General features: G+C 42.7%; 1 protein-coding gene across 3 annotated transcripts in view; it reads left to right on the plus strand.

Annotated features, from left to right (window-relative positions):
• Nucleotides 1–623: 623 nt before the first annotated feature.
• The window catches only part of sigirr (single immunoglobulin and toll-interleukin 1 receptor (TIR) domain), a 46,504-nt gene continuing 25,789 nt past the window's right edge, over nucleotides 624–21,338 (plus strand). For all 3 annotated transcript variants that reach the window (XM_078548983.1, XM_078548982.1, XM_078548984.1), the window contains exons 1-3: nucleotides 624–779; nucleotides 9,422–9,745; nucleotides 18,390–18,597. In XM_078548983.1, the coding sequence (XP_078405109.1) occupies nucleotides 650–779; nucleotides 9,422–9,745; nucleotides 18,390–18,597 (662 nt within the window). In that variant the 5' untranslated portion in view covers nucleotides 624–649. The remainder of the gene's footprint in view (nucleotides 780–9,421; nucleotides 9,746–18,389; nucleotides 18,598–21,338) is intronic.

Here is a 21,338-nt window from a genome sequence, read left to right on the forward strand (position 1 = left end):
GGCTCCTTTGCTGCCGTGTCTTGAGCTGTGTCGCCAGTAGATGGTGCATTTCGGGATTTGTAGTCCTCACTGCTCTTACTCCTCGCCCATTCAGGTTCAGAAACGCAGCCGCCAGGACTATAAACCCAGCATGCAGAGCGCTGGCTGCCAGAGTCAGCGCACCTGCTGCAGGCGGCTGTAGAGCCGGCGGAGCCGTGAGGAAGCTGCAGTCATTAAGTCTTGCTGATGGATTTACAGAGAAAACGTTAAAAACAATAGAGAGCTTGGACTCAGATAATTGTAATGAATGCAGAAATTATTAGCTGCAATTTAACTCTTAGATTTGCAGCAGGTACACTCTTGAACTGTTAATTCCTGTATTTGAAATCTGGGATTTGATGTAGCTGGAAGACATGTAGTTTATATGCTGGCATATAACCTGGAGACTCACCTGGATTCCATACGAATTTGTGATCTGTATTCAATTTTCTGATACCTGGACAGCAAACAGAGTTTGCCATTTTGGAATCCGAGGAATACACGCAGATATTGCAGTGAGTTTGTGCCTTATTATTTTCTGATACACCTGGACCTAATTTAGTCGTCCGTTCCGTGGCACACATTGTGAGTGGGGAAAACGGCAATCACCATCTTAAAAGGGCACACCGATATGATGTGGGAGAGCAAGAAATTTGCCTGGTTTCGAAGTCCCTGTTCAGTATTGACTCTCTGTGTGCTGGTTAGCAAAGCTGGAAATGCTGACGCAAATGATCTGAAGAGAAATGGCATCTCAAAACCAGGTAAGATCAGTAGGTATCAGCTATAAAGTAGGCCTCATCAATCTAGTATCAGTCTGTAATTTTAGTATCAATGTGACTTGTAACTCTTGTATATATTTTCAGGAGAAGGCAAACTCAGAATGCAAACCTTTGGGTAAGAAAGTAAAAGCAACTGTTGGAAATCTTAATCTGAAATAGAAAGTGTACAAATCAGAATATAAAAAAGAAACAACTTGCATTTGCACAGTGCGTTTAATGTGGAAAAACATCCTAAAACACTTCAGAAAGCTATAATCAAAGAAAATGAATGACAAGTCAAAGAAAGAGATTAGCAGGGATGATCAAAAATTTAGCTGGAGTTAGGTTTTTGGATTGGTGTAAAGGAGAAGAAAGTAGTTAATTTGCCTGAATTGGCATAATCAGCTGTTCTTCAGGCTTAACATAAGGATGTATTCCCATTCAATTAAAAGGAAGAATCACAGGCCTTAGCCTGTGAGCACTGTTTAAAGTATGAAAAAGATGTCTTCAGAATGGAGGGTACACTTTAAGTATGTGGACTTATATCCTAAATGTGGATTACTGCAGCTGTTTTAGGCCATATCAAAAAGTGTTTAAGAGCTGTCGATAATGTTACAAAGACTTTCCCCAAATTGACTGCTATCTTTGTGAGGAGCTTATGCCTAGAGCAAACCTCCCTGTGATGCTGGGCAGAGACAATGTTGTTCAGATGGTTGACGGTTTTGCAATATGTTGAATGTATTGCCAACACTCATTGCCCAGGTTCATTCATGCACAAAAAATGACTAAACAGATAAAGTACTGGAAGGCTGCTAGAGTTTGTGGAACTATATTCCAGCAAGATTTAGCAACTTTAAAAGAGCAAAGGAGAAAATTGGAAAAATAAAAGTGAAGGTTTGAGATTGAGGATAGAGGATGCATATATAATTTTTTTAAAATGCTGGAAATGTACAGCAAGCCTGGCAGTATCAGAGAGAAACAGCATTAGCATTTCAGATTGATGACCTTTCATCAGAACTAAAAGTTGTTCAAGTTCTGCGGAAAGGTCATCGACCTGAAATGTTAATTCTGTTTTTCTCTTTGTAGATGTTGCCATAACCTGCTCAGTGTTTGCAGCATTTTCTGTTTTTACTATAGAACTAGTCTGATTGAAAATGTTAATGTCATGGTTAAGACTGTTGCAGCTGTTGTACTTTTATCCAGTTGTAAGCACAGAATCAGACTCCTAGTTTGAGTGAATTGAATCCCAAAGTATGATAAAGTATTGTTACCAGTCAAATGGGGAGCGGGAGGAGGGGGCTTGAGGGTCGCAGGGGATAGTGTTGATGTCGGTCAGCTTGCATTTTTTTTCTTGTGTAATTATTCCAATTAGGACATATTTCCTACAATTGCTGTAGTTTTTTAAAAATGTTCAGAATCACTCTTGATAATGGGCTTTCCTCAAATTGGTTAAGGCCCAGTATGGGATTCTGTGCAAGTAGTTTGTTCTGTTGGCCCAGGGGAAACTTCCTGATGGGAAGCCAGACCCAGTGGGCAAGTGCGCAGCTGCTCTGGAACTTGCACATCGTGATTGGTTCTCAAAACCATGGGAACAGTGATGCACACTCTCAATTCACCAGCATGCCCTTAGGCAGTTCATCCATGCCACACCTTTTGATAGTTTTGCTTTCCTCAGCTCCATCTGTCATCTCTGTGAATCTATCTATTTTGGGCCCAAAGAGTCTGTGTGACATGTTACATGGGCAGTGAGAGAGCAGCTTAAAGTGCTGAGCTATGTCATGTGAGGGTGAGTCAGATACTGGCAGATAGAACAGTATTTACACAACACCTGCTGTTCGGTTAAATCCTGTACTGTGTGGCTCCAGGTAATGGAAAGGTACAAAGTACCTGTGTACAGAACTGAAGGTTTGACTGGCTCAGATATTAACTCTTTCACCATCAAGCTGAATGCACTTTTTCCTTTGATTGTTCTCCCTTCTCCCCAGAAGTCACGGATAGCTATATGATGGACATTTGATTTCGGCATGATAGAAGGACTTGCATGGAACATTTGCACCTCTAGACCACCATGGTTTTGCAGACTTTCATAAGCAACTTCTACACATCACAGGTTATCACTTTAATCTAATGCCCCCCTGTTAGCCTTTGATTTAAAGGATATGCCTGTCATGAGGCTGACTCATTCTCTGGGGGGCTGTTTGAGAGATCAGTGTAAATATAAAATATGAAGATTGGAAATCCCTTAATATCCTAACCCTTCCAATTTAATATCCACTTGTATTTTGACTGTCTCTAATGTTTTAATCTTCATTTTGCCTGGCAAATCATTCCAAATACCCATCATTTTTGGGTAAATAACTTGTTTTCCGATATCTGCTCTAAATTTATTTTTGACTAATTTTCAGCAAAGATTTTGAAAGATAACAATTTCTAAATTATTCTTCTCTACATTCTTTTCAGTGTTTGGAGAAACTTGAATTTATCAGGATCAGTTAGGGATTTTGAGAAAAATGAAAGTGCATAGAATTAGAGATAACCTTCTGAGATGGATTAGTAGTTGGTTAGAAGGTGGAGATAAAGAGAATATGCTCTGATTGATGAGATGTATTGAGTGGCATGAAAAAAAAGTGCTGGGAAAACGCAACAGATCTGGCGGCATCTGTGGAGAGAGAAACATAATTAATGTTGCGAGTCCAATATGACTCTTCTTTGGAACTGTTTTTTTTCAGCCAGGCAAAGGAGGATGATGGTGGATGGGGACTGATTGGGCCTCCGTTCGAGAAAGAAGTGGTGAGCCCTCAAACTTTCTTGGTGGGGAATGGAGGTGTAGAGGGATTTGGATGTCCATAGTGAAGAGGTAGCAGATAGGGCCAGGAAACTGGAAATTGTTGAAATGAAATACAGGCGACAGAAGAACCTAGAGGGGTGTTGGAGCTTACCTTCCTTAACACCTGAAAGAAAGAGAAAAAATTTCTTGTTAAGGCGTTGAATGAGAGGACGAATGAAATTAAGCTGGGGACCAGCCCAGCTTTGAGATAGGATGAGTTGGTGCGGCTGGAGTGAGGGGTTGAGTGTGTAGATGTGGCAGCGCATAGCACTGAGTGTGGATCTTGGGATGCAGTGAAAACAGCAGTCTGAGAGATCAGACTGTGTCTCAGAGATACCTATAATTCTGGGTGGATTTGAAAGGTGAAGGATGGAACTTCAGTTGGAATCCAGATGGGGTAAGTCAGAGCCTGAGGCAGCTACTGAGGAAGGAGATGAGGCTGTGGAAGTGAGCTTATCAAATACTAAGAGGGAAATGGAAAGCAATGAAGGTGAACAAGTTCCGAAGAAGAGCCACATTGTATTCAAAATGTTAACTCTGTTTCTCTCCCCACAGATGCTGCCAGATCAGCTGAGTTTTTGCAGCATTTCCTGTTTTTATTTCAGGTTTCCAGCATCTGCAGTGTTTTGCCTGTATAGAGTGATGTTCACCTGGGATCTGCACTGGGGCCTTGACTCCTCTCCATGTATATCAATAACTTGGATGAAAGAATAGTCAGTTGTGCATCCAAGTTTTCAGATGACACTATGTCAGGAGTGTTAAAGAACTATCATATTTTTCCTAACATTACTATGGGATACTTCAAAGCAGGTTTATGTTTGTGTGTGTATGTATGGTTCTGTGTGTGTGGCTAACTTAATTAAACTAGAGATGACAACTGCAAGGTTTAAATTATCAAAGAAGTGAGGTGTAAAACAGGCATTTAAAATGGAGATGAGTAAAGCTAGGTTGAGGTCAGTAGATATGGAATTTGCATTTTTAGATAATTGGAGAAGTGTTTGATTTTCAGAGGGACATGGAAAATGTATAAATAAGGAAAGGTTATTACGTTGATTTTTCCCAAAAGTGCTGGCCATAACGAGAACATGAAAGTTTTTTTATATACTGGGAAAAGTAACTTTAAAGACAAGTGGAAACAATGAGATTTACAAATCAAAAAGGATAAAATATATCTAAAGAAGGATGGAAGGCTGTGTGAGGCATGGCCATGTGAGATCTTGAAAGGTGACTGTGTGAATCAGACTTGGCGGGGGAAGCCTTTCGCCACTGAAGAAGTTTTCTGTTCCAGTAACCAAAGTTGTGTCCAAAGCCTTTGGAAGTCCATTGTCCAGTGGGTTTGTGGTAATATTACTGAATGACTTTATAAAATTGGAATCTATTACGACTGTTGCTTTCAAGGGGGTGTGTAGTCAGGAGTCTGGCTGAGTAGAAATTTTGGGAACTGTTATAATTGTGAAACTGTAATCTTGTGTATGTGTTTTAATTTTTTTTCTTCTTTTGTTAATAAATGTTTTAATTTAATCTTTAAAATCTCTAAAGATGGTGGTGGATTCATCACTTCCGACTTCAGTGCGCAAGCCTTCTCATAATAAAAACAAATTGCAAAATAGTTGTGATAGCGTGGCCAAGTTTCCCTTGTGGATTTGGTCAGCCTTGCAAATACCGCCTGCCATATCATAACAGGAAGCACAGTAAGTTGTAATGTTAGAAGCAGGAAGTTGCAAAGTGTCATACACAGACAAAGTGGGCAAAACTGTGGCAGATGGAGTTCATTGTAGGGAAGTGATTTAGCAAAAGTGGACTGTAAACAGCTACTTGAAGGTAAATCAGTGGGAGGCATTCAAAGGGGGAGACTTCAAAATGTTCAGAGTAAACACACTCCCATAAATTTAAATGGGTAGTTTGGCCATATCTAGAGCCCCTCATGCAAGGAGTTTGTAGGGCAAGATAAGGCCGAAAAGGAAAGCTTATGTCCAACAGGGTGAACTCAATACTACAGAAAGCCAAGAGGAGTATAGAAAGTGGAGGAATGAAATCAAAAAGGAAATTAGAAAAGCAAAGAGGGCATGAAAGAATATAAGCAAGCAAAATCAAGGTGAAAATGAGAATGACTAAGGGAAGAGTAGGGCCCATAAAAGACCAAAAGGCAACCTATGTGTAGAGGCAGAAGAATTTGGTATGGTTCTTAATGAATACTTTGCATCTGTCTTCACAATAGAGGGGGACAATGCAGATATTGTACTTGAGGGGGAGGAGGAGGGGTGTAAAGTATTGGATGTGATAAACATAGGTAGAGAGGAAATATTAATGGGATTGGCATCCTTGAAAGTGGATAAATCACCAGGGCCGGATGAAATGTACCCCAGGCTGTTGAAAGAAGCCAGGGACGAAATTGCGGAGGGTCTGACCATCGTTTTCCAATCCTTATTGGTTACAGGTGTGATACCAGAGGATTGGAAGACTGCTAACATTGTAGCTTTCTTTAAAAACAGAGCGAGGTATAGATAGAATGATTACAGGCCAGTCAGTCTAACCTCAGTAGTGGGCAAATTATTAGAATCAATTCTGAGAGACAGGATAGACTGTTACTTAGAAAGCCACAGGTTAATCAAGGATAATCAGCATGGATTTTTTAAGGGAAGTTCATGTCTGACCAACTTGATTGAATTTTTTGAGGAAGTAATAAGGAGGATTGATGAGGGTAGCGCAGTTGATGTCAAGAATATGGATTTTAGCGAGGCTTTTGACAAGGTCTCACCTGGCAGTCTGGTTTAAAAAAAATAAATAAAAGCCCCATAGGATCCAAGGGAATGTAGCAAGCTGGAGACTAAATTGGCTCAGTGGCAGGAAACAGAGAATATTTGTTGACTGGTGTTTTTGAGACTGGAAGGGTGTTTCCACTGGGGTTCCACAGGGCTCCGTAGGTTCCCTGCTTTTTGTGGTATGTATTAACGATTTGGATGGAAATGTAGGGGGGATGATCAAGGAGTTTGCAGGCAACTCTCAAATTGGACACGTGGTTGATAGTGAGGAGGATAGCTGCAGACTGTAGGAAGATATCAATGGACTAGTCAGGTGGCAGAAAAGTGGCAAACGGAATTCAACCCGGAGAAGTATGGGACAATGCATTTGGGGAGACCAAAGAAGGCAAAGGCAAACACAATAAATGGGAGAATACTGAGGTGTAGAGGAAATGAGGGACACTGGAGTGAATGTCCACAGATCCCAGAAGATAGCAAGACAAGTCAATAAGGCAGTTAAGAAGACATTTGGAATCCTTTCCTTTTATTAGCTGAGGTATAGAATATAAGAGCAGGGAGGTTATACTCGAACTGTATAAATCATTAGTTAGGCCACAACTTGAGTACTGTGCAGTTCTGGTCTTCTTATTACAAAAATGTTGCCAGTACTGGAAAAATTCAGTTATGAGAAAGATTGGATAAGCTGGGATTGCTCTCATTTGAACAGAAGAGGCTGAGGGGAGATTTGAATGACATGTACAAAATTGTGAGGGGCCTGGATAGAGTGAATGGGAAGGACCTTTTTACCTTAGCAGAGTGTTTAATTACGAGGTGGCATAGATTTAAAGCAATTGGTAGAAAGATTAGTGGGGAGATGAGGAAAAAAATTCTTCACCCAGAGGATTGTGGGGGTCTGGAACTTACTGCCTGGTAGGGTAGTAGAGGCAAAACCCCTCAACTAATTTAAAAAGTGTCTGGACATGCACCTCAAATGCTCTAACCTGCAGGGCAACAGACAAAATGCTGGAAAGTGGGATTAGACGGAGTGGCTCGTTTTTCGGCTGGCACAGAGACAGTGGGCCAAGTGGCCTCCGTCTGTGTCATAAACTTTCTATGATTATAACTCTCAGGTCACACACTTTCGATCCAAGAAAGACAAATTAGAATATTTTCCTAATACAAAGGGCTTTGAATGTTCAAGTACATGTTTTGCTAAAAGCTGGTCCTTGGGTACAAAAAGTAATCAGGAAGTCTAAGGAATGTTGGCTTTTGGGAGGTTGAAATACAAAGGGCAGGAAATTATGCTTCAGTTCTACAGAGCCTTGATCAGGTCCCGTCTACAGTACGAAATTCCATTTGGGCACCTGAGGAAGGGTTGGAGAGTGAATCAGCCAGAATGACATCAAGACTAAAAGGTTAGATATTGAGGACAAGGTGCATAAACTTGGCTTGCATTCCCTTGAGTTTATAAGGCTGAGAGATAATGGAATAAAAGAGACAGTCATGGAATAAAAGGGATAGTAGCAACGTGGATATGGAATTAGCTAAGTAATAGGAAATAGAGCGTAATGGTCAATGGATATTTTTCAGTTAGGAGGAAGGTTTGTCGTGGAGTCCCCCAGGGGTCAGTTTTGGGACCCTTGCTTTTCCTGATATATATTAATGATCTAGATCTTGGTGTGCAGGGGACAATTTCAAAGTTTGTGGATGAAACGAAACTTGGAAGCACTGTAAACTGTGAGGACAGTATAGAACTTCAAAAGGACATAGACAAGCTGACGGAGTGGGCAGATAGGTGGCAGATGAAGTTCAATGTGGAGAAGTGTGAGATGATGCATTTTGGTAGGAAGAACTGGAGAGACAATATAAAATAAGGGGTACAATTCTTAAGGGGGTGGAGGAGCAGAGGAACATGAGTGTATATGTGCATAAATCATTGAAGGTGGTAGACCGGGTGGAGAGAACAGTTAATAAAACATACAGTGTCCTGGGCTTTACCAATAGGGGCATAGAGTACAATAACAAGGAGCTTATGCTGACCTTATGTAAGACACAAGTAAGAACTCAGCTGGAGTATTGTGTACAGCTTGGTGCCACACTATGTAAGAAGGATGTGAACGCACTGGAGAGAGTGCAGAAGAGGTTACAAGACTGGTTCCAGGGATGAGGAACTTCAGTTATGAGGATAGATTGGAGAAGTTGGGACTGTTCTCCTTGGAGAGAAGAAGGCTAGGAGATTTGATAGAAGTGTTCAAAATCATGAGGGCTGGATAAAGTAGATAGGGAGTAACTGTTCCCACTTGTAAAAGGATCAAGAACGAAAGGGTGCAGATTTAAAGTGATTTACAAAAGAAGCAAATGTGATGTGAGAAAAAACCTTTTTCACACAGTGAGTGGTTCGAGCCTGCAATGCACTGCCTGAAAGTGTGGTGGAGGTAGGCTCAATCAAGGCATTCAAGAGGGCATGAGATGATTATTTAAATAGAAACAAAGCATAAGGGTACAGGGAAAAGGCAGGAGAATGGCACTAAGTCATAATGCTCATTTGGAGAGCCGGTGCAGACGCGATGGGCTCTCCTGAATGTTGGATGGTGGTATTAGTGAGTGAATGCTGTCTGCTGTCCTGCATATTTGGGCGGAGGTGTTGGAGTTCTTGTGTAGTGGCAAAAATTGGAATTCTTATCAAATACATTAAGAGTAGGAATGCCTTGTTTTGGTTATGTGTGGATCTGGGTGCCTGGCACAGGACTGGCATATGTAGTTAGCTGTGTCATACCCTTAGCTGTTTAGCTTTGATATGGCTCGAGCAGGGTTTTGTGGATCAGCTGGAAATCTGACACGCCTGGTGTTGCCTGGCTGCCCAGTTGCTTTGGCAGGGCAGGGACAGCATGGCTGTGGCACTGGTGAAGTTGGGTGAGTTTGCTGAGGCTATAGAACAATAGCTGAAAAAACTGAAAATTTAGTCAGGTATTATGTCATTCAAATCTGGCTGAGGTTGAATTGTGCATCAGGTAAATGTAATACAATTTGTAAAACCTGAGGCACTGACAACACTTTTTTTTAATACATATTGACAGATTTCTCGTGTGTTGATGCCGACCGCTTCTATGACCATTATGTATGGAAAGAGCAGGAACTGATTCATCACTTGTTTTGTCCTCTGAATGAGGAGCTGCTGCAGCTGATACAGAATTCCTCCAGGTTCACTGTTGAATGGAGCAAGAACTGTCTTCCTTTGAATATTAACCAAAGTTCTCGCATAATTAACACCACATATCCAAATGGGACCGCATTTCTCACATTCCATGCCCTCCACAATATTGATGCTGGAAATTATACTTGCATTGTCAACTTGAACGGCGAGACGTATTACTCCTTCACCATGCGACTCCAATTGGAAGGTGAGGATTTAGCAACTTGGTATGTTTAAATGGTTTATAAAACCAGGAGGGATCAGTTAAATTTTTGAGTTTACCAGAAGCTGATGTGGGGGAGAATTGGTTCGAAGGGGTGGATGGAGAATGATGTGGAAGAACAATGTTTGAAGAAGTGGGTAAATTAGAGCACTCCATATTTTTCTACTCAATTTTAAATGCTCTGAGACATCTTCCTGCATAGAAATGCAGGTTTTATAAGTATTTTTCTCTAAGAACTTTGATTTTGTTTTCTTTAGTCAGAGTCTTCAGTTGGGCAAAGTACTGAAATCTGTATGTCCATGCATTGCTTATATCTGAGGTGGTGTATTACATGTGTCTGAATGGGATAGTTGATAAAGTGGCAGCTGGCTGGAGAAAATGATGCATGTTGGCAGTAATACTGAAACGCAGGCAGAAACACCAACACTGAGATTGACATTTAGTAAATAAGTGAAGAGGGCACTCAGTAGAGAGCATACCTCTACCGCACTGTGTTCACTCAACATTATTACAATTACGTAGCTCTTCCTTTAGGCTTTCCCCTGCCTGGTTGATGCTCTATAAAATCTTTTTATTAAGAGCTTCCATCTTACTGAGGAGCCTTTAAGCCAATCCACATCCAACAACCTGCTCTGAAAGCTCTGCTGACGTTTTGACAACTAGAACAAATTCCACCACAGCAGCTGAGACAATCCACAATATTCCAAATGAAACAACCCAGACATTCATTTTTTTTTTTAAAAAGTCAATTTTCCCCGGATCAGCATCTTGACAAAAAAACTAATCCATTCTTCCTTGGGCCATACTCTACCTGTGTACCACTTTTTGTTAAAATCCATCTGCTGGTTTTTGAAATATATTGTTAACAGGCTAATAAACACAGGTGAAAACATTACAGGCGGAGGTGAAAAAAAAGTCAGTTCACCCCATCTCCTAATATTAATGGATCCTTTTTAAAAAAAAAAATTACAGGATCTGGATCCACATCTTTGCCAAAAACTAATCTGTTCTTCTTTGGGTAATACCCTATCTGTGTACCAAGTTTTGTTGAAATCTGTCAATTAGTTCTTGTTTAAAGACAAACACAGTAACAAACAGGTGAACACATTACCTCCGCCTACCTTCAGCGGTAGAGGCAGAACTGTCTAAAGTCCCCAGGACTTGGGGAGGACAGCATTTAGATTCTAGATTGGTGAGTCCGTGTACCAGCATTCACATAGGTATCACAGACCACATCTGGATTTCTTTGCTCAGGCTAGAGAATTGCTCACTTCATGGAATTATCCAGTTTAGAAAATCAAAGGATCTTGAACCAAGGCACTGCTCTTGTGCACACCTTTCACTTGATTAAATGCCATTGTGCCTTCGACAAGGTTGTTGGTAGCAGATGCTGTACTGTTCAGTGGGTTGTTAGACTGAGACCTGACTCTGCTGGTGTGTGAAATGTAAAGATGTCCTCCCTAAATGTCAGGATACTCAGCAACTAGTTGTCATCACTTCCCTGCATGGGCTGTGTGAGCAGTGCAATAATATTTTGGCTACTTGTGGTCTTGTCTCTTTTCCAAACAGGACACTGTTCCCTCTGTGCTAAGAACCACATAAATAGTATGGCTGAAAGTCTATATACAAGAGCAGTCACACTGAAAACGGGGTCTCTTTGAGGGAAATATTAGCTAGGGTTCCTCCTCCCGTTTGATGTCTAGTGATTCCAGCTGGAAAGTGCATATTGCAGATCTCAGATGAGGACAGGATTCAACTTGGCTCTGACGTCCACCCCAAGGTAAATTACACTTGGGGTGTAATTGCAGTCACCTTTCCAGGCTCAAATGTGATGAATATCTACTTGAATGAGGTATTGAATGGTGGTGAGTGCCTCCAAAATGATTCCTCAGCAAAGGTCAATAATTTTGGGGCAGAAAAAAAACCCCATGAGGAATTGAACTCTGCCCAGCCACAGTAAGCATGTGGCTGGTACCTGTGAGGAGTGAGTTTTTGCCAAACTCCTCACAGGTCCTTATTGGTCTCTTTAAAGGGAGACTAGTGCTGCAGTCTTGAAATGCACATGATGTCCATGTTCATGCACCATTATCAGAGATGCTGGGATCAACCTCATGGTTCCTGTTTCAGTTCTGTGCACTGCTAAATAAAAAGTAAATCTAATGTAACATCCACGCTACTCTAGATGTGTTATGTTAAAGCAGTCACTGATTACCTCTACTTGATTCCTCGTGCTTCGACCCCACCTTACCTGTTGTCCTAGCCCTGACCACTTAGGCATTAGGATACCGCAGTCACCTTGAATTACCAGGTTACTGTTATACTCTTGTTTGCCTGAAGAGCTTGTTGCCTGTTTGCTTTGTGCTGAGGGTTAATACCAATCTCGGTAGTAATACAAGTGTAGTAATAGTGTGGAGATGTGACCTTGTGATAATTGTATTAATGAGCAAGGGAATTGGGAATTGCTATTATTCTGCAGAATCAGTTATCTTATATATTTTGTCTCCTCGCACTTGTAAGAGGTTCCCATTTCCACCCCTCTCCCCACCTTACAAACATTTCTTGGAATTTAGGTTTTATAAAGAACAAAAATACACAGACACAGAGTTTGGCTCAACAATGAATTTGTTGTTTTATTGTACCCACTAATATCCCCAGTACAGATACCTCTATGATTAGTTGAAATAACACAGAAACCACCCCCCACCACATCCCCCAAAATAAACAACCCATCCCCAATACCAAATGGCCTGGAGTTTGACTAACGGATCCCAAGCTCAGAAAAATAATAAGACCTTCTACAGAATTTCCCCAAAATTGATGCAAATACCCTAGTTCAAATCCTCCTGCGGCTAGCTGTAATTAGCACCTTCAATTCAGAGTTGAATCCTTCTGCGAGTTGACCACTGTCTTCCTTTAGCCAAACAAAGTCACTACGACTTGTTAAAATCTGACACAAAACATGGACCTTTGGACCAAAACCTTAGAAAACCCTCAAAGCAATGTCACCATGATTTGGCTGAAACACTTACAATCCACAACATGGCTGGTCTGTCCAATGTTGGTTGTAGGTCCTGAGTCAAGATGACCCTTCTTCTGACTGCAGCAGCTACACTCTGATATGCTCCTCTTTTTATAATGATTTGACTCAAAACATATCAAACATATTGATAAAAACAAAAAGCTACTGCGGATGCTGGAAATCCAAAACAAAAACAGAATTACCTGGAAAAACTCAGCAGGTCTGGCAGCATCGGCGGAGAAGAAATCAGTTAACGTTTCGAGTCCTCATGACCCTTCGGCAGAACTGAAGCATAGTTAGGAGAAGGGAGAAATATAAACTGGTTTAAGGTGGGGGGGGGGGGGGGGGCGGGGGTGGTGGCAGAGGGAAGTTGAGGGTGTGGTGATTGTGGAGATAGGCAGTGATAGGAGCAGATAATCAAAATATGTCACAGACAAAAGGATCAAAGAGGTGTTGAAGGTGGTGATATTTGTCTAAGAAAAGTGCTAATTAAGAATGGAACACAGGATACTCAAAGTACAGCTCTAGTGGGGGTGGGGTGGACAGACTAACAGGGTTTTAGTTTTAGATTTAAAAATAATGGAAATAGGTGGGGAAAGAAGAATCTATATAAATTATTGAAAAAAAAAGGGGGGGAGGGTGAGAAACGGGGTGGGGATGGGGGGAGGGGGAGTTTAAGATCTAAAGTTGTTGAATTCAATATTCAGCCCGGAAGGCTGTAAAGTGCCTAGTCAGAAGATGAGGTGCTGTTCCTCCAGTTTGCGTTGGGCTTCACTGGAACAATGCAGCAAGCCAAGGACAGACATGTGGGCAAGAGAACAGGGTGGAGTGTTAAAATGGCAAGCGACAGGGAGGTTTGGGTCTTTCTTGCGGACAGACCGCAGGTGTTCCGCAAAACGGTCGCCCAGTTTGCGTTTGGTCTCTCCAATGTAGAGGAGATCGCATTGGGAGCAACGAATGCAGTAGACTAAGTTAGGGGAAATGCAAGTGAAATGCTGCTTCACTTGAAAGGAGTGTTTGGGCCCTTGGACGGTGAGGAGAGAGGAAGTGAAGGGGCAGGTGTTGCATCTTCTGCGTGGGCATGGGGAGGTGCCATAAGTGGGAGTTGAGGAGTAGGGGGTGATGGAGGAGTGGACCAGGGTGTCCCGGAGGGAACGATCCCTACGGAATGCCGTCAGGGGGGGTGAAGGGAAGATGTGTTTGGTGGTGGCATCATGCTGGAGTTGGCGGAAATGGCAGAGGATGATCCTTTGAATGCGGAGGCTGATGGGGTGATAAGTGAGGACAAGGGGGACCCTATCATGTTTCTGGGAAGGAGGAGAAGGCGTGAGGGAGGATGCGCGGGATATGGGCCGGACACGGTTGAGGGCCCTGTCAACGACCGTGGTTGGAAAACCTCGGTTAAGGAAGAAGGAGGACATGTCAGAGGAGCTGTTTTTGAAGGTAGCGTCATCAGAGCAGATGCGACGGAGGCGAAGGAACTGAGAGAATGGGATGGAGTATTTACAAGAAGCGGGGTGTGAGGAGCTGTAGTCGAGGTAGCTGTGGGAGTCGGTAGGCTTGTAATAGATATTGGTGGACAGTCTATCATCAGAAATTGAGACAGAGAGGTCAAGGAAGGGAAGAGAAGTGTCAGAGATGGACCATGTGAAAATGATGGAGGGGTGGAGATTGGAAGCAAAATTAATAAATTTTTCCAGGTCCCGACGAGAGCATGAAGCAGCACCGAAGTAATCATCGATGTACCGGAGAAAGAGTTGTGGGAGGGGGCCGGAGTAGGACTGGAACAAGGAATGTTCCACATACCCCATAAAGAGACAGGCATAGCTGGGGCCCATGCGGGTACCCATAGCCACACCTTTTATTTGGAGTAAGTGAGAGGAGTTAAAGGAGAAATTGTTCAGTGTGAGAACAAGTTCAGCCAGACGGAGGAGAGTAGTGGTGGATGGGGATTGTTGGGGCCTCTGTTCAAGGAAGAAGCTAAGGGCCCTCAGACCATCCTGGTGGGGGATGGAGGTGTAGAGGGATTGGACATCCATGGTGAAGAGGAAGCGGTTGGGGCCAGGGAACTGGAAATTGTTGATGTGACGTAAGGTGTCAGAGGAATCACGGATGTAGGTGGGAAGGGACTGGACAAGGGGAGAGAGAAGGGAGTCAAGATAACGAGAAATGAGTTCCGTGGGGCAGGAACAGGCTGACACGATCGGTCTGCCAGGACAGTTCTGTTTGTGGATTTTGGGTAGGAGGTAGAAGCGGGCCGTCCGAGGTTGGGCGACTATCAAGTTGGAAGCTGTGGGAGGAAGATCTCCAGAGGAGATGAGATCAGTGACAGTCCTGGAAACAATGGCTTGATGTTCAGTGGTGGGGTCATGGTCCAGGGAGAGGTAGGAGGAAACGTCTGCGAGTTGACGCTCAGCCTCCGCGAGGTAGAGGTCAATGCGCCAGACAACAACAGTGCCACCCTTGTCAGCGGGTTTGATGACAATGTTGGGGTTGGACCTGAGAGAACGGAGTGCAGTGAGTTCAGAGAGAGACAGATTAGAATGGGTGAGAGGAGCAGAGAAATTGAGACGGCTAATGTCACGCCGACAGTTCTCAATGAAAAGATCAAGAGAAGGTAAGAATCCAGAGGGAGGGGTCCAAGTGGAGGGAGAATATTGGAGGTGGGTAAAAGGATCCGTTGAACGGGGAGAGGACTCCTGCCCAAAGAAGTGAGCACGGAGACGAAGACGCCAGAAGAAGAGTTCAGCATCATGCCGAGCCCGAAATTCATTGAGATGAGGGCGTAAGGGTATGAAACTAAGTCCTTTGCTGAGCCCTCCCTCCACCCCTGCTTGTCCCTCCGTCCTCACCCCATCTTCCAATCCCAGCCCCAGCCGCGTATTCACTATACCCCCTGACCTTCCCCTCTCCGATGCTGAACGTTCAGTGCTCAGCAAAGGACTTCGTTTCATACCCTTACGCCCTCATCTCAATGAATTTCGGGCTCTGCATGATGCTGAACTCTTCTTCCGCCGTCTTCGTCTCACATTGTTTTAACAGTCAGGAAATACAGTGACAGCACCTGGCTCCAAGGTTGATGAAGGTTTAAATGACCCTTCCTGTCTTTGAGAGGAACCAATCATAGTTACAATGGCCAGGTCCCAGTACCATTGTATGATGCTGGCCTTTGTTGTATTACAATTCCTTCATTGTATTATATCGATGGCATGTTCCTTGTACCATTGTATAGGGTAATCAGTCTCTTGCATTAGCCAATGTCAGGTAATGGCATTATCCTGGTACCATTGTCCCATGATAGCAATCAGTCAATGCCCAAACCCTTTTGATGAGCCACTGTCTTTTATTAAATGTTTAAATTAGCCCCTTGCTGCCCAGCCCAGTGCTGTTGGCTGCAGCTTGGCTTTTGTATGTTATGGCTCAAAACATGAGGTCAAAACATATCCGTGGGCTTGGATTTTATATTCCATAAATTTTCTAGTTGGTGGAGATTCCGATCCTACATCTCCTCTCTTTAATACCAGAGATATTACTACCAACAAATCTTCTGCTGTGATGAGGGTATTGCAAGTTCCAGCCAAACCTTACATTTCTTTTATATAGTCTATACATTTGATGTATCAGCTGCCACCCTCACAAGCTTATTCTCCACAGGTACTCTCCAAGTAGCCACACTTCATTTATCAGCAAGCTATTTAACATTGGAAAGCATTGTATCTAAACATTAATCTTGCCTTCACTCAACCTCTGCATAAACAATTTCCAGCACAGTCACTAGATAGCAAGTAGGAGCAGATCAGTTTGGCATATTTTTTCCCGTTCCATGTGTCAGGAATACTCATGCCATTTGGACAACACCAACCATTAGAGTTGCTAAATTAAAGTGGATCAGGAATCAAACCTGGAGTCTTCTGGACTGTATGGCTATCTTTATTGCTTTGTTGAGCACTACTGTACTGAGCACAATCCAATGTTCTTCGCAGAGGAGAGTAGAAATGAGTGAATCTTTTTGTTCAAGATTAGGCTTTATCAGTTGGTCTGTCATGTAGCACATGTTAAAAATTGGACCTGCTGTTAGACCTGCTGAGTTTTCCAGCATTTTCTGTTTTTGTTAAAAATTGGACCTTTTATTGTATTTCCTTCCAATTGTTTAGTGTGAGCCAACGTGAACATGAATTGCTAGCGTGCAATTGGAACTGCAGATTAATATGCCTGGAGATATACCTGCAGGAGATGAAGAGAGTTGTTAAAGTAAAAGAAATCAGAACATATTCAGTGCAGATAAATTTCTACTTTTGATTCTTTGTGCTGAAAGGGCAGAAGTGCAGATTTATTTTTTGTTTATAGAAATCCCCATCTGATTATTTCTGAAACATTAGACTGTATTTTGTGACTGATATGACAGATGATTTGGCCACTCCTGACTTGGCTGCATCCTGGCAGCCAGTAGTGCCTTGTTCTCTCTCTACAAAAGAGATCTTGTAGATCTCAATCTCTAGTAGAAGGGTCTTCTAAATCTCTTTACAGTAAGCCTCCACTTAACATCGACTCACTTAAAGTTGTTTCACTTTAATGTTGTTAATAAAGTAGTGTCAGTATATCCATTTAATGTTGTCAGTTTCTCTTTAATGTTGTTTGCCACAGACTCCCTCTTATGCGGCCTGCCTACTCCCATGACCTTTCCTGCAGTGCTTCCGTTCTCGCCCTCAATAACTCTTCCTGTGACTCCCACCCTTGCCGACTCCCGCCTTTGCCTTTTGGCCTCTGTTCTTAACTTAGTCCCTGAGGTCTGTTCTTCAGCTGCTCCTCTTCAGGTTCCTGTCTTCCGTTCTGAACTTGGATTGAAGTCCTGGGCACCATCTAGTGGCAGAAGTTGGTTGCTGCAGGTAGTCGGGGGTCTTCTGCACTTATGCCACCAGACAGAGTCTGGTTAATCAAAAAGAGTATAATTTTTTAAAAAAACATTTTACATTGCATTATATACTGGACTTCTTTTATTTTTAGTGATGTATTTTACTTTGCAAGTTATTCCAACTAGGAATGCACAGTGCTGCAAATGAATGGTGTAAACTTTCAACTTGTGCATTGTTTTTTCTGGGCAAGAAATGTCTGAAAAAACCTAATTCTGGCTTTAATATTGGCTCCAATGGGAACCTATGATTCGTTTAAAGTTGTTTCATTCAAAATCGTGATTTTCAGGAACGCAACCACAACATGCGAACATATGAATTAGGAGCAGGAGTAGGCAGCCCAGCCCTTCGACCCTGCTCCGCCATTCAATGAAATCATGGCTGAGCTGAATGGAACCTCAAATCCACATTCCTGCCTACCCCTGATAACCTTTCACCGCCTTGCTTATCAAGACTCCATCCACCTCTGCCTTAAAAATATTCAAAGACTCTGCTTCCACTGGCTTTTGAAGAAGAGAGTTCCAAAGACTCACGACCCTCAGGGAAAAATTCTCCTCATCTCTGTTCTTCATGGGCAACCCCTTATTTTTAAACAATGGCTCCTAGTACTAGGAATACATTTTAAGTGAGGACTTACTGTAATAGAGTAGGAGGTGTTTTGTAGTTAAATGTTCTATAGTAATATGTCTGTTTTTGTTAGGCAGTCGTTGTAACCTTCCTCCTAAGTTTCTGTCTCCTCCTGGAAATCGGGCTTACACACTTCCCATTGGCTCCTGGCTTGTGTTGAATTGCACAGTGAAGCTACTCTATGATCAGAAGTTCAACTGGTGTGACCCAAGCATTGAGTGGAGTAAGGATGGACATATGATCACCAATAGCAGCAAATACAGCTGTACTGAGGAGACCAGGTAATATGTTGTATGAACCGATAATTCCCAAATTCTGCTGCAGGGTATAGGGACAGTTAACATGGCACTGTTGCTTGGGGCTCTTTGTCTAACTGTCCATCTCAAAAGTCCTTAGACAGGATCAAACTCTGCTGTACTCTATCTTCCCTTCCCCACCCCCAACCATCAAGTAGGCTGTCAACAATTACTGTCAAGGTTTGGATATGAAGAATGTGCTTCATGAGTGAGGTATAACAGGCAAACAGCACCTGTGAATCGTACCCTGGGATTGGCTGTGCAGGACAAGGTGGCAGAGAAAAATGATTGAAATTCATTAAAATGTTAAAACACAGGAGGAGTACATTCTGTCCATCATACCTGTGCCAACTCTTGGGTAGAACCATTCAGTTAATTCCAGTCCCCTGTTCTTTCCCCATAGCCCGAATATGTTTTCTCTTCAAGCGTTTATCCAATTCTCCTTTGAATTTTGGTATTGAATCTGCTTCCACCACCCTTTCAGGCAGTGCATTCCGGAACCTAACAACTCATTATAAAAACAAAGTTTCCTCATCTCATCTCTCATTCTTTTCGGGAAATTCAGCAGTTTAGCAGAGATGTGAGTTGCCAATTACTCAAAATAAGTGCCCCCTTTCATGAGTCCTTCAGGACCAGGAGGACCAAAACTGCTCACCCACCCCCTCAAGGAAGCCTTTGGCCTCCCTTAGCCCCAGTTGCTGACCCCTCCCACCACACCCCATTCCACTTCTTTTGCACCCCCCCCACCCCCACCATACCCACCGCCAGGTGGGACTGTCCCAAGAGACCCTGGCTGCTGTCTCCTGCCATTGAACTCCTCCATAATCTCCTACTATAACTATCTTTTGTGGACCTTGAAACTGGAATTCCTTTTTCCTCACTCTGCTTTTTTTCCCCTATAATCTATGGCTTGGCTTCACCTAATTGCCACTTGTTCTATTTGCTCTTCTTCTCTAGTGTTCAACCTCAGTGGTGCTCTGTAACACCAGCCTGAACCCTGCATCCAGTATTCTCAACTTAAACGAAGTATAGTGAGTACTGGGGTGTTATTCAACCATGGAGGGCATTAGAGCAAAGTGTGATCCTGTGTGCACCCAATTCGGTGGACTGTGATCGGGCAATGGAAAACTGGCTGAATTTCAGTCCTCCCTAGCCCAAGGGCATTGAGGCCAATTGTATCACCCCAACTGCTTCCCTATCTGTAATCAACGAACTCCACAACAGAGCAGGAAGTCAGCCTGGGATCTTCTGGCCTGTGTATTTTGGCATCACTTTTGAATAGTTAACTCTTGGCATTGTTGCAACCCTTTCTTTGTCCATTGACAGTCTTTTACTACAAACCAGCTCACCACTACCTGCTCAAGGGATGGGCAATAAAAATGCTGGCTCTGCCAGCGAAGCTCACATCCTGTGAATGAATTTTTAAAAACCATTGTGGTAGCATCTGACGTATTTCAATGCGTTTCTGCATTAAATCAAACTCCATTTGTATTTTGAACCTTTTTCAGTAGGTTAATTCCAGTGTGGGTGCAGACTCAGCACTACTTAGCTCCATCTGTGCAAACTATCTAACATTACCTTTACATGCTGTAAAGCAGTGTTGTTCAGCAGGTATTGCTGACTAGCCACAAGTGTGGCTACTGCAATATCGACACCGCCACTTGCATCAATATTAGTTGAAAGTACCTTACATGCAATACAGGTACATTTATTTTTTGTGTAATTTGTAGCAAACATCTGCTACCATTCAGTGTGAAACTTAGCAATTTTGCTCTTTCACCAACATTTGGAATTCTTGAATGAATTTATCAGACTTTGCAATTCTTAGTTCAGTTTACAGGATTGTGTCCAGCAGTTGCAAGCAGACTTTAGAATGACTGCTGAAAACACTGATTTGCACAACAAGCAGTGCTGTTCTCCAGGATGTGGTTGGAAGCTGCCTGCCCTGTGCTCTAACCCATCTGTTGAAGATGCTGGTTATTGGTTGGCTTGCTTGCAGCTGCTGGCCCAAAGCGCTATTCTAATCGAGCGGGTTGATCATGATGACAGCTACCCTGTCCACACAAATAATGTTGCTGGTGTTTCCATGGTGCTTTTTCACTCATGTTACATGCCATTTTGGCAGAAAACTAGCAATCAGTAACTAGTAAAGTACACTCAGCAAACAAAAACATTTGAACACTGTGCCTTTCATCTTTCTATTTTACTACAAAAATCTTGGAAGTACATATGCATATGGCATGAATGTGAGTATTGAGACCACACACCCAAAGATGGTGTCAGTTACTCCTTATTTACTAATCAAAAATGTTATCAGCTACATCTGGTTAGTGTGTTAGACAACATTTCCGTAAAGCGGAAGGAATGTCTCGTCGGACCTGCTGCATTTTATATCCCCAAAATACCTGTTCAGCATTCTTGGATTTGGCCCGCTCCTCTTTAGATCAAAGAACAAAATAAATTGCATTTGCATTGCATTCTTTGGAGTTGTTCCAAAATGCTCCCTCTCAATTATATCGTAACAAAGACTGGTGATGAGAGCCTGACCTGGTGGCAAACTATTGACTTCTCAAGAAAGAAAAATGCCAATTAATATTTTTATTCATCTAACTTGTGAATGTAAAATTGTGTAAATTTTTTAGTGATCAACTACCCACCCTGCACCTGTTTCCCCCCCCTGCCCGGCACCTCAACACACCCCTACAGAATTACCTTCCTGTTTAAGA

Source organism: Cetorhinus maximus, chromosome 9, assembly GCF_964194155.1.
Source record: "Cetorhinus maximus chromosome 9, sCetMax3.hap1.1, whole genome shotgun sequence".
Taxonomy (NCBI): domain Eukaryota; kingdom Metazoa; phylum Chordata; class Chondrichthyes; order Lamniformes; family Cetorhinidae; genus Cetorhinus; species Cetorhinus maximus.